The sequence below is a fragment of the Dermacentor variabilis genome, chromosome 7 (genome assembly GCF_050947875.1).
Source record: "Dermacentor variabilis isolate Ectoservices chromosome 7, ASM5094787v1, whole genome shotgun sequence".
Lineage (NCBI taxonomy): Eukaryota > Metazoa > Arthropoda > Arachnida > Ixodida > Ixodidae > Dermacentor > Dermacentor variabilis.
Genome location: NC_134574.1, coordinates 46,137,151 through 46,150,941, shown reverse-complemented (window position 1 = coordinate 46,150,941; position 13,791 = coordinate 46,137,151). Strand labels below are relative to the sequence as shown.

The window sequence follows — 13,791 nt, the reverse complement described above, 5'->3', positions numbered from 1 at the left end:
TCATCCGTATATGAACGTCGCATTGAATTCCACAGATTCTTCAGCTTCCCTTTAACGGACACAGGCGGCGACTACTCCGTCATCAGTAGAATACTTGGAGCCAAGTTGAATAATTCAAGACAGCGTGGGATGGCCCTCCAATCCGGACAGCTGGAGGACACCTCATAACACCGACTGGAATCTGCACAGCAATAATTACATTTCATTACTGTTCTCAGGCTGAGACATTCGTTTTCCTCCAGCAGTACTCACGAAACCTAATTCTCGGCATGAATTTCCTGAACTGGCATGGCGCATTCATCGATCTGATGTCGAAGTCGATAACGCTGTAGAAAGACCAAGCCATACCGATGGAGAGACCTTAAAGTCACAATGCCTAGAGTATTCTTCAGAACCAACTCAGCATTCCGCCTCAATCCGCCATTGTGATTTCTATGTGCAACGGAAGACCCGCAGACGTAAAAAGAGGCATCATCGAGGGCGACCAAAGTCCACTGCTCAAACATTAAATTTGCGTCTCGAGAGGGATCGCTCAGCTGCACTCAGGGAAAGCGAAAGTGATGCTGAGAAACTCCAGCCAGGACTTGGAGCACTTACAAGGGCACGACGATTGCGTACATTGAGGAAATTGTGGAAACCAGCAATGCGTTTGTCCTGTCAGATTCTGCCGCATCAACCCCGGCGACCATAGTTCCGCAACCACACTTCGACATAAATCGAAATCTCCCAATGATTAAGCAGCACCAGCTCAGAAGTCTGCTCCGGCAATACAAATATTACTTTTCGACGTCATCGATGATTCAACAAACACCACTCGCGAAGCATCATAATATAACCGGAGTGCGCTCGACCACTCCGCCAGAGTCCTTACAGAGTTTCGACGCAAAAACATGAAGCTATAATGCAACAAGTCAACGCAATGCTACCCGACGACATCATCAAACTGTCGAAATGACTGCGACCCTTTCTTGCAGCATAAGTGAAGGAAAAGGAGGGAGTCCCACTAGAGCATTGCAAGGGCCCGGGACGAACTGAGAGCTCGGGCCGGGCCGTACGAAGCGTTTTCCGGCGGGCCGGGGCAGGGCCAGGGCTTGAGGGCGCGGACCCGGGTCGGACTCGGGACCACTCATTAAAAGGCCTAAGTCGGGCCTTCGAGCACATGCGAACATTATGCATTGCAGGGTCTAAGGTATTTTGTGCCAAATTGAAGTGACACGTGCAAAGAGCTGGCTCTTAGTATACCTTAGCAAAGAACAGCGAAAACAGATGGTTCTAATTTTTTCTTTTCCCCCAAAACGAACATCAAGGAGGTACCCACGGGGGGAACAAATATTATGGTCTTTGATTGCTTATGGACAGCAGCTGATCAGACCCCCTGGAGGTGAGGTTGATACATACGGTACAATCTGTAAGTAAAGAAAGATTGTTGATGCTGTGCCTATACAGGTGTAGACCGCATTATACGGAGTGCTTCACTTCTTCTTCTTCTTCACCATCATTATCATCATCATCAGCCTGGTTACGCCCACTGCAGGGCAAAGGCCTCTCCCATACTTTTACAACTACCCCGGTCATGTACTGATTGTGGCCACGTTGTGCCTGTAAACTTTTTAATCTCATCCACCCAACCAACTTTCTGCCACCACCTGCTATGCTTCCCTTCCATTGGAATCCAGTCCGTAACACTTAATAGCCATCGGTTATCTTCCCTCCTCATCACTTGTACTGCCCATGCCCATTTCTTTTTCTTGAATTCAACAAAGATGTCATTAACTCGCGTTTGTTCCCGCACCCAATCCGCTCTATTCTTATCCCTTAAAGTTACACCCATCATTCTTCTTTCCATAGCTCGTTGCGTCATCCTCAATTTAAGTAGAACCCTTTTCGTAAGGCTCCAGGTTTGTGCCCCGTAGGTGAGCACTGGTAGGACACAGCTGTTATACACTTTTCTCTTGAAGAATAATCGCAACCTGCTGTTCATGATCTTAGAACGCCTGTCAAGTGCACTTCAGCATATTCTTATTCTTCTGGTTATTTTAGACTCATGATCCGGATACTCGGTCACTACCTGTCCTAAGTAGATGTATTCCTTTACCACTTACAGTGCCTCGCTACCTATCGTAAACGGTTGTTCTCTTCCGAGAACATTACTTTAGTTTTCTGCACATCAATTTTCAGACACACCCTTCTGGTTCGCCTCTCTAGAGTAGTGAGCATGCATTCCAATTGGTCTCCTGAGTTACTAAGCAAGGCAATATCATCAGCGAATCGCAAGTTACTAAGGTATTCTCCATTACCTCTTATTCCCAATTCTTCCCAATCCAGGTCTCTGAATACCTCCTGTAAACACGCTGTGAATAGCATTGGAGAGATCGTATCTCCCTGCCTGACGTCTTTCTTTATTGGGATGTTGTTGCTTGCTTTATGGAGGACTTCGGTGGCTGTGGAGCCGCTATAAATATCTTTCAGCATTTTTACATACAGCTCGTCTACACCCTGATTCCGTAGTGCCTCGATGACTGCTCAGGTTTTGACCGAATCGAACGCTTTCTCGTAATCAATGAAAACTATATATATAAGGGCTGGTTATATTTCGCACATTTCTCTATCACCTGATTGATAGTGGGAATATGGTCTATTGTTGAGTAGCCTTTACGGAATCCTGCCTGGTCCCTTGCTTTACAGAAGTCTAAGGTGTTCCTAATTCTATTTGCGATTACCTTAGTAAATACTTTGTAGGCAACGGACAGTAAGCAGATCGGTCAATAAATTTCATATCTTTGGCGTCCCCTTTCTTATGCATTAGCATTATGTTGGCGTTCTTCCAGGATTCCGGTACGCTCGAAGTCATGAGGCATTGCGTATACAAGTGCCCAGTTTCTCTTGAAAAATCTGCCCGCCATCCTTCAACAAATCTGCTGTTCCCTCAACCACCCTCCTTGCCTTCCCTCTTTGCATACCTCCCAAGGATTTCTTTGCTTCTTCCGGCGTTACTTGTGGGATTTCAAATTCCTCTAGACTATTCTCTCTTCCATTGTCGTCGTGGGTGCCACTGGTAGAGCAAAAATCTCTATAGAGCTCATCAGCCACTTGAATTATCTCATCCATATTAGTAATGATATTGCCGGCTTTGCCTCTTAACGCATAATCTGATTTTTGCCTATTCCTAGTTTCTTCTTTACTGCTTTTAGGGTTCCTCCATTGCAGAGAGCATGTTGAATTTTATCCATATTATACTGCCTTATGTCGGCTGTCTTACGCTTGTTGATTAACTTAGAAAGTTCTGCCAGTTCTACTCTAGCTGTAGGTTAGAGGCTTTCATACATTCGCGTTTCTTGATCAGATCTTTTGTCTCCTACGATAGCTTACTGGTATTCTATCTAACGGAGCTACCACCGAATTCTATTGCACCCTCCTTAATGATGCCCATAAGATTGTCGTTCATTGCTTAAACACTAAGGTCCTCTTCCTGAGTTAAAGCCGAATACCTGTTCTGTAGCTTGATCCGGAATTCCTCTATTTCCCTCTTACCGCTAACTCATTGTTTGGCTACTTATGTAGCAATTTCTTCTGTTCCCTCCTCAAGTCTATGTTCATTCGAGTTCTTACCATCCTATGGTCACTGCAGTGCACCTTGCCGAGCACGTCCACATCTTGTATGATGCCAGGGTTAGCTCAGAGTATGAAGTCTATTTCGTTTCGAGTCTCGCCATTTGGGCTCCGCCACGTCTAATTTCGTCTAACCCGCTTGCGCAAGAAGGAATTCATTATCCGCATATAGTTCTGTTTTGCAAACTCTACTAATAACTCCCCCCTACTAATCCTAGAGCCTATGCCACATTCCGCCACTGACGTGTCTCCAGCCTGCTTCTTGCCTACCCTGGCATTGAAGTCGCCCATCAGTATAGTGTATTTTGTTTTGACTTTACCCATCGCCAATTGCACGTCTTCATAAAAGCTTTCAACTTGCTGGTCATCATGACTGGATGTAGGGGCGTTGACCTGCACGACCTTCAATTTGTGCATCTTATTAGGTTTCACAACAAGACCTTCTACTCTCTCGTTAATGCTATAGAATTCCTGTATGTTACCAGCTATATCCTTATTATTCAGGAATATGAATCCTAGTTCTCATCTCTCCGCTAAGCCCCGGAAGCACAGGACGTGCCCGCTTTTTAGCTCTGTATATACTTCTTTCGTCCGCCTAACTTCACTGAGCCCTATTATATCCCATTGACTGCCCTCTAATTCCTCCAACAGCACTGCTAGAATCGCCTATCTGGATAACGTTCTAGCGTTAAACGTTGCGAGGTTCAGATTCCAATGGCGACCTGTTCGGAACCAGGGATTCTTAGCACCCTCTGTTGCGTCGCAGGTCTGACCGCCACCGTGGTCAGTTGCTTCGCAGCTGCTGGGGACTGAGGGCAGGGGTTTGATTGTTGTGTTCATATAGGAGGTTGTGGCCAAGTACTGCACCAGGGTGGCCAATCTTGCTCTGGTGAGGGAGTGCGTTACCGGTTCTGGTCACCGGGATCAGGCCACACTCCAGGCCTGTTTATGCAATTTTATTAACACGCGGATTTTTTTTAATCCGGTTGGAAAATTGCGGGCACCGGGATTCGGACCACGGACCTCTCGCACGCGAGGCAGATGGTCTACCTCTACGCCTCCGCTTTTGCCTACTTAACTTGGGCGAAACTGCACAAATAGACAAATGCGTCGTAGCTCGACAGAGCCAAGGTAATTTTGTTTGCCGTCACTTGTGGATACTCAGAAAAATGTTTTGCAGTTTGCCTAATTATATATTTAGTCTTAATTAACTAATCAGCTTTTCAATAGTTGTAATTAGAAGAAAAGTGTCAATGACAAAATTGAAGAGCACCGCGGAAAACTCTCGGTACAGCTTTCTGTCGCTCAATACCTGGAACATAACTATGTTTTTTCGAACGTGAAAGAAGCCCGCGAATACACTCGAAGTGCCTCGAGCGGCCAATCGCGCGGCAATTTTTCCTGTATTCGCGAGCTTGCTCCACGCTCGGAAAAACACTTATATGTAGCACGTATTAAGCAACAGAAAGCTGTATCAGGAGTTTTTCATGTTGCTCTACGACTTTCTCATTGACACATTTCATCTAATAATCATTATTGAGAAGTTGAATAATTAATTTAAACAAGTTATATAATCATATGGATTTCAGAAAAATAACCTGAGTATCTACAAGCGACAGCCAACAACATTACATTGGTTCTGTCGAGCTACAAAGCATCTGCATATTTTTAATGTTCTTCCCAAGTTAACACCCTGTATATGACTATCCTTCTGGTCGAAGGGCCAATGTTAAGGCGTGTGCAAGCTTTAAATCTCCTTCAAAGCATCATATTACCTTTAGCTTGGGCAGGAATGGAAATTAAAGGGCCATTCCTTGTCACAGACATGGTAAGTTCGGAACTGTCCCGGTCGAGGCGCACAACCGAACCATCCCAAGGCGCAAGCGCGTGTAATTCGCACCATCCGGAAAACGAAGGCTTTGCCGCCTTGCAGCGACCACTGCGACATTTTGCTAACTTCTCGCACGTCAGCAGAAATAAGAGGCTCGCGAAGGAAGAAGCACCTAAGAGACGGCCTTCGTTGCTAGGCGACCGCCGGCTAGGCGGAGCATGCGCAGAGCGCGGCCCACCCATAAGGAACCTCCTGCGAGGAACTGATTCGTGCCTAACGGGGGACCGACGTCGCCATCTATTAAAAAAGAGAGGTAAAATAGGCTGCGGCGGTTCTGTCGTTGCTCGCCAGAGCGCGCTGACGCTTGTAATGTTTTGGTTACCGGCGTTATATAGTTTGTAATTTGCGGAACAGAATATTATGCGGATAATGAATACCTTCTTCCGCAAGCGGGATAGCCGGAAGTGGACGTGGAGGAGCCCGAACGGCGAGACTAGAAATGAAATAGACTTCATACCCTGCGCTAACCCTGGCATCATACAAGATGTGGACGTGCTCAGCAAGGTGCGCAGCAGTGACCATAGGATGGTAAGAACTTGAATTAGCCTAGATCTGAGGAGGGAACGGAAGAAACTGGTACATAAGAAGCCGATCAAAGAGTTAGTGGTAAGAGGGAAAATAGAGGAATTCCAGATTACAGAACAGGTATTCGGCCTTAACTCAGGAAGAGGACTTTAGTGTTGAAGCAATGAACGACAATCTTGTGGGCATCATTGGGGAGTGTGCAATAGAAGTCGGTGGTAACTCCGCTAGACAGGATACCAGTGATCTATCGCAGGAGACGAAAGGTCTGATCAAGAAACGCCAATACATGAAAGCCTCCAAAGCTACAGCTAGGATAGAACTGGCAGAACTGTCGAAGTTAATCAACAAGCGAAAAACAGCTGACATAAGGTAGTATAATATGGATAGAATATAGCATGCTCACAGGAACGGAGGAAGCCTAAAAGCAGTGAATAAGAAACTAGGAATTGGCAAGAATCAGATGTTTGCGTTACGAGACAAAGCCGGCAATGTCATTACTAATATGGATGAGATAATTCAAGTAGCTGAGGAGCTTATAGAGATTTGTACTGTACCAGTGGCACCCACGACGACAATGGAAGAGATAATAGTCTAGATGAGTTTGAAATCCCACAATTAACGCCGGAAGAAGTAAAGAAATCCTTGGGAGCTATGCAAAGGGGGAAGGCAGCTGGCGAGGTTGAGGTAACAGCAGATTTGTTGAAGGATGATGGGCAGATTGTTCAAAAAAAATTGGCCACCCTATATACGCAATGCCTCATGACTTCGAGCGTACCCGAATCTTGGAAGAACGCTAACATAATCCTAATCCATAAGAAAGGGGACGCCAAGGACTTGAAAAATTATAGACCGATCAGCTTACTGTCTGTTGCCTGCAAAGTATTTACTAAGGTAATCGCAAGTAGCATCAGGAACAGCTTAGACTTCTGTCAGCCAAAGGACCAGGCAGGATTCCGTAAAGGCTACTCAACAATAGACCATATTCACACTATTAATCAGGTGATACATAAATGTGCGGAATATAACCAACCCTTATATATATAGCTTTCATTGATTACGAGAAAGCGTTTGATTCTGTCGAAACCTCAGCAGTCATGGAGGCATTACGGAATCAGGGTGTAGACGAGCCGTATGTAAAATACTGAAATATATCTATAGCGGCTCCACAGCCACCATAGTCCTCCACAAAGGAAGCCACAAAATCACAATAAAGAAAGGCGTCAGGCAGGGAGATACGATCTCTTCAATGCTATTCACAGCGTGTTTACAGGAGGTATTCAGAGACCTGAATTGGGAATAATTGGGGATAAAAGTTAATGGAGAATACCTTAGTAACTTGCGATTCACTGATGATATTGCCCTGCTTAGTAACTCAGGGGACCAATTGCAATGCTTGCTGACTGGCCTGGAGAGGCAAAGCAGAAGCGTGGGTCTAAAAATTAACCTGCAGAAAACTATTGTTTAACAGTCTCGGAGGAGAACAGCAATTTACCGTAGGTAGCGAGGCACTGGAAGTGGTAAGGGAACACATCTACTTAGGCCAGGTAGTGACGGCGGATCCGGATCATGACACGGAAATAATCAGAAGAATAAGAATGGGATGGAGTACGTTTGGCAGGCATTCTCAGATCATGAACAGCAGGTTGCCATTATCCCTCAAGAGAAAAGTGTATAATAGCTGTGTCTTACCAGTACTCACCTACGGGGCAGAAACCTGGATGCCTACGAAAAGGTTTCTACTTAAATTGAGGACGACGCAACGAGCTATGGAAAGAAGAATGATGGGTGCAACGTTAAGGGATAAGAAAAGAGCAGATTGGGTGCAAACATGAATTAATGACATCCTAGTTGAAATGAAGAAAAAAATGGGCATGGGCAGGACATGTAATGAGGAGGGAAGATAACCGATGGCCATTAAGGGTTACGGACTGGATTCCAAGAGAAGGAAAGCGTAGCAGGGGACGGCAGGAAGTTAGGTTGGCGGATGAGATTAAGAATTTTGCAGGGCGACATGGCCACAGTTAGTTCATGGCCGGGGTCCTTGGAGAATTATAGGAGAGGCCTTTGCCCGGCAGTGGGCGTAACCAGGCTGCTGCTGATGATGATGAATTTGTCTCCTGTACACATGGCACCATGAAGAATCTAGCTGTATTAAGAGATAAGCTCGCTGCCGGGAAGCTAACGCTTGTCTCCGAGCAAGTTAAGAAAAGCCAGATTTGGAAACATTTCGTGGAAGTTGTTGACGTGCACACCCTATCACCAGTAGGACATGTGCAGGACAAAAGCTGCAGAGTGTTCTTCGCATATGATGGCGGAAAGACAGGAACGTAACACCTGAACCGCCACAAGTGCAAGGCTGCAGATGACACCGCTGCCATTGCTTCGTTCTTCACCGAGGAGCAACGCCAAGTTTCATCTACCGGTAAGGGATATCTGACGACTGCGTGCGTCAAGTGGTGCTGAAAAGATATGCAGACATTTGACTTTGTTTGCGACGACAGATTCCTAGAAGTTGCCGACGAGCTGATTGCTATCGGTGCCAAGTACGGGAGCATATACGCGAAGACCGTGATTCCGCATCCTACCACGGTGCCTCGAAAGGTGTCCGAAGTTGCAAATGAACTCCGAGAAGCGGTGATGCCTGAGATCAAGTCAGCGATTTTTAAGAGGTGGTATTGACATGTGTAGTTTTTCAATCGTGTGACCACCCCTCACCGTCTAACAAATGTTATCACTCAGCGCAGGACGCGCCCACATGTAAAGGAAGATTCTTGAATGTTATTGTTGATTCTATCCGCTGTCTGTTGTCACCGAAATTTGCGTAATGTGACTTATGTACGCGCGACGCGAATTGTAAAGCACTTCCTGGAAGGCGCGTGGGCACCAGCGCTTAACAAAGAACCTTCGATGACCCATGCATAAAAGCCAGCGCGCTTAACCCGCTGATCACATTCACTGCGATCGACGACTGAATTCGCCTCTTTTGCTGTGGTTTCATTGTCACTTGCTTTTGAGGGCACAATTCAATCGAATAATAGTTTCGCCATTTACAGTTTTCCTCCTCTGTTCTCGACGGTTACTACAATGTGACATTATCCATCACTGACCGCCTACCATGTTTACATACACTTTTCAATGCAATGATCATAAATAAGAAAACACTGAGCTGAAACAATCATGGGGAATAATTTAAAGTAGTCTGTACAGTAATGCAGCTAATATGAAGTTATTGGATACGTATAACGAAAATTGCACAAATTGGTTGATAAGCAAAGGTTACTTAGTAGCGATATTGCTACAAAATCACATTCATAAATGCGATTCCTCCACGCAAGGACATGAAACTAGGCAGGCCTTGAATTTACTAAGAAATCACTGCACAATTGACTATTTCCTTACTTACATATTACGCCTTTGCGTGTTTGAAGAAAACTGCTGGCTCACCATCATGCTGTTTTCCATAGGTGTGTTTGCGAAACCCAGGTGCCGCAGCATGTTCATAAAGAATCTTCTGTTTTCTGACCACTCCTTCCCATTAAGCAGTCCAATACCTGCGCAAAAGAAACAGCAGCTCCGCCTTCGAGTGAATACCTTACTCTTTTCTGATGGCCTGCGTGCTGGCGATGCTGCTCCAAGAACATTTTATACATTCAGCGCTGAACTTTCCTAGACTTGTCCAGGCACGTTCACAAAATACTCTGGTGATATAAAAGAGCCTCTATTCATTGAAAAGTTTATGTTTATCGTACTTTTCGAACTTAAGTACTTTCGTTAGGCAGTGCCTAATTTTCGCACTATTTACATTGGCATGAATGCCTGTTGGCATTGCATTTAGAGCGTATCTCTTAGGCGCCCGCTCCTGCGGCGATTGTCGGCGTCGGCGTAACCGAGCGAACGTGGAAATAATGAAAGAGCGAAGGCGGAGCACAGTGGTGAATAGAATAAGAGAGGAGGGAATCAGACGATGGGAGTTCAACGGAACCATGAGGCGGAAAGCGCAGGAGGAGGGTATGGCGAAATCGTGAGAAGAAAAGCGTAGTGGAAGAACGATGGCTACAAAATGGCGCCAAATTAGAGAGCGTCGCCTGGGAGCTCCGTCTGCTGTGGTTGCAGCAAATCGCGCCCACGCGTCATACGCCCACTGTGTATCGCAACCTCCATATTAGCAACGCAGTTGCCTGCGAGTTTTGCAACGCACATCAGTAGACATTGTCCTCTCCAGCCAATACATCGCGAAATGAAACACCCATAGAGGAGCGCTCAAATTTTGAATTAGGGAGAACCGTAATCGTCGCAGAATCTTTATTACCACGATAAATATTACTGCGATAATAAATACGGAGACACTACACATGAATTTAAGCCGCCGGAATGGCGTTCCCTATGAAGTGCAAGTATGCTGAGATCCCATTGAGCCCGTATCCAAACGAAGCTGAGTGGAGGCTTGGATTTGGTACATTTGTTAGGTAGAAACTTATTGCGCTTGCAATGCGTGCCTTAGACTGCAGCGCAAGCTGGAATAAGTACCGCTAGCCGCAATGTAGGCCTCACGATCCCATCGGAAATTTCGCATGTAAAACTGTCAAAATTTTTAACCACGTTTTATACCTGCTACTGTTTAGATCCCTAGTTTTCCTTCATCATTCTTCAGCACCGCCCCTTTGAAAATTCTTCGATCCGTACTACGTGCCCATTTAGACTGTCCGATGTTCGATACTCCTTTTTAATCCATAGATATCTTAGACACCGCGTGCATGCGTCGTGCTTCAGCAACACGAACTCTCAATGAGCGCGCGCTTTACGCCTTAAATATTGGTCCTTTTCTTTATTTTTTCCGCAATTCCAACTCGACATTCTTAAAGGGACGCTAAAGCGAAACAATAAATCAGTTTATACTAATGAAGCATTGTTTGAGAACCCTGCACGCAGTCATTCCAAAAAAAAAAGTTAGAATATTAGATGAGAAAATGAAGGTCCAAGTATCAGTATTTGAATTTCGGGCCGATACCCCAGCGCCGGTACGTCTGCGTGACCTCAAGGATTCCAAAGCATGTTTTCCCATTTGGGCCGCGTTGGATGAATGAAGGTTTTCGAAACTTGCCATGTTTAATATTTGGTTTCTTTAGAACACAATGTAGACCATCTAATAATTACTACGTCCTAGAACTTGCCATCAAAATCCAAGATGTCACAGCCCCCAGGTGCGGGAACTTAAGAAGGCGTCGCCACCCATATTTTGTTCTTGCGCTTCTTCTGGCTTACCAAACGTCTTATCGTTGTAAGAGTGGTGTTTTTGGTGTTGTAGAACGGAAATTTACTAATGCAGCAGAAATCATTTTTCACTTTAGTGTCCCTTTAGGGTCAGTTACCGACTGACGAAGCGAGATCTCTCTTGAAGAAACTGCTCCGCAGGGCTCGAACGGACGTTTCCGCGGATTCCCTCCGTTAGCGTCTTAGCTGTCGTCTGCTATGGCACGGCCAGCACGGGCGGCGCCACCGTCGAGGCCGCGCCTAGCGGAGGAGGAGGGAAGTCGTTGGCGGTACTTCCGGATATTGAGGGGTTTTAGTGCAGAGCAGTGGAATGGAACGGAAGAGGAGGGAAGTGGTCAGCGCTACTTTGAAACATTGAGGGGTTTTACAACAGGTAGATGAGACGTTCATTTGAGGGATCGCGAGCCGTTTGTGCGCAGGCGCGAGTAAAAACGGGCACGAGAGTGAAGATGTGAGGACTTTTGCTCCTTGAATATATTACTCTGCGTAGGCACTATGGAGGAGGTTTCTTAGCGCTTGTTTTATGCGTTTATCCCTCAGCCACGCCGGCATTACGGAGTGGGGTCGAGTTTGTTTACGCTCTCCCGCGGGCTGCCAGGGCGGTGCGGCAGTCGTTGCGGACGCCCCGTTTGGTGATCGCTGTGTCTGAAAGGTAAGGTTCTGAGTGAGGTAGTGTAAGTCGCGGGTCGGTTTTCGGTAACACATGTGCAAAAGCTCCACCCCTGTAGCTTTCCCTCCATCGCCACAGAAAATTGTCCGCGAGTATAAGTGCTGTTGCTCTTGGTTTGAAATGCAGTATAGCGAATGGATTCTGAAGCGCCCTTGGAAACGTTCATGCCTATTGGTTCCAATGTCTTGAACCTGTGTAGGAGGTATCACTCTCGGTATCTTTTGTCTCGCACAAAACGGAAATTTGACTGTAGTATGTAGAGTTTATGTTTATTAAAGTTATTGCCTGGTTGGTTTAAATTCTTGGTGACGGCATCGGGAAGCATCGGGAAGCGTCGGGTAGTGTGTCCGCATTATTTCAACTCAACCTAACGTTCATTGATTGTCCCGTTTTATTGACAAACTCGTTCTTTGAGAAGGAGGATTCAAGCATATGAATCACGTGGCAACAAAAAAAGTAAAGCTAGCTTTCACTTCATGTGTATAACTATTTGCGGTGCTAGAGGCACAAAGGGTGACCTATCGCCGCAACAGAAATACTAGAGAAATACTAGTGGACGCAGAAGTCCGCCGTCATCATTCCTGTGTAATAAAAGCATGTTGTCGCACCACGGGCAAAACCTGCATGTACCTTTAAAGAGACAATCAAATAAAGAGTACCGTAAACAGTTATACACAAGAAGCGAAAACTTGCTTCACGTGCACTAGCTCGTATGCGTGAATGTTCCTTCTCCAAGAAAAAAAAATATATGAGAGAACTGGGACAATGAGTGAATGTCAGAATAAAAGCACATCGCGCAGACACAGCTAAGAAGCTTCCTAAAACCGTCACCCACCATTTCTACCAACCAGATCTCAACTTTGATAAACATAATCTCTACATCCTACAGTAAAATGTCCGTTCTGCTTGAAACAGCAGATATAGAGAATGATACCTCATGCCTAAGTTCAAGACATTGGAAACAATAGGAATAAACGCTTAAAGGCTTATGCCTATTGCAGTATAGCATAGCAAATATAGTCTAAAGCTCCATTTCAATTCAAAGGGAGCTTTAGATTCCATTCGCTATGCTACATTTCAAACTACAGGCATCATCACTGTTATTTTTCATTCGGTGCTTACAGTTTTGTTATTGTTTTCTTTTCTACTTTTTTATTTATACATGTAATAGATGTTATTCATTTTTATTAGCCCAATTTTGTGCAGCTTCTGTTATTCTGTCTTTCAGGGAAAAAACGGCTCACTGACCTTCTATGGAAGAGATAATTACAGCCCCCCCCCCCAACCCCCGTCCCCGTGTACACCCATTCCACGAAAAAACACATGTTCGGCTGACACACGGCACTACCTAATATTCTTCCACCGATTTTGAATAACACACCTGTCTTTGCAATTCTACGCCCTCACAGCTAGCACACCCTCGGTTATTGGGTCGCCTACCCGCTTCACCCCTCACTTCTTTAGAACAGCCCTACCTATGTATCCTGTGCCGAGGAAAGCATATGTCGCCTTGAACAAACAAGTCCACTTGTTGAAACGTTGGCTCGCGCTTTTACCTTGTTCTCGTTCAGATCACAAGAAGGAAATTTAAACAAAAATAAGGACGAGTGAAGCGGATACGGACACGCGTTACCACGTCATGAGTGGTAACTTACCACTACGCTTGAATATCTGCAGTCAGGGCGTTCTACATACTGAATCATGCGGGAAAATTGAAGGTTTACAAAGATGCTGGGGAAGTTAGAGATCAGGCAATGAGCAACCAAACGAAAAATGATAGACGCAACGGTGCCAGGCGTAAAGACAGCGGTGATTATCACGATGC

At 45.5% G+C, this 13,791-nt stretch overlaps 1 protein-coding gene across 1 annotated transcript in view; it reads right to left on the bottom strand.

The window, feature by feature from the left end:
- The window catches only part of LOC142588613 (cytochrome P450 2C20-like), an 89,684-nt gene that overhangs the window by 39,593 nt on the left and 36,300 nt on the right, over positions 1-13,791 (bottom strand). Inside the window, exon 5 of the mRNA XM_075700448.1 lies at positions 9,470-9,576. Within this exon, the coding sequence (XP_075556563.1) occupies positions 9,470-9,576 (107 nt within the window). The remainder of the gene's footprint in view (positions 1-9,469; positions 9,577-13,791) is intronic.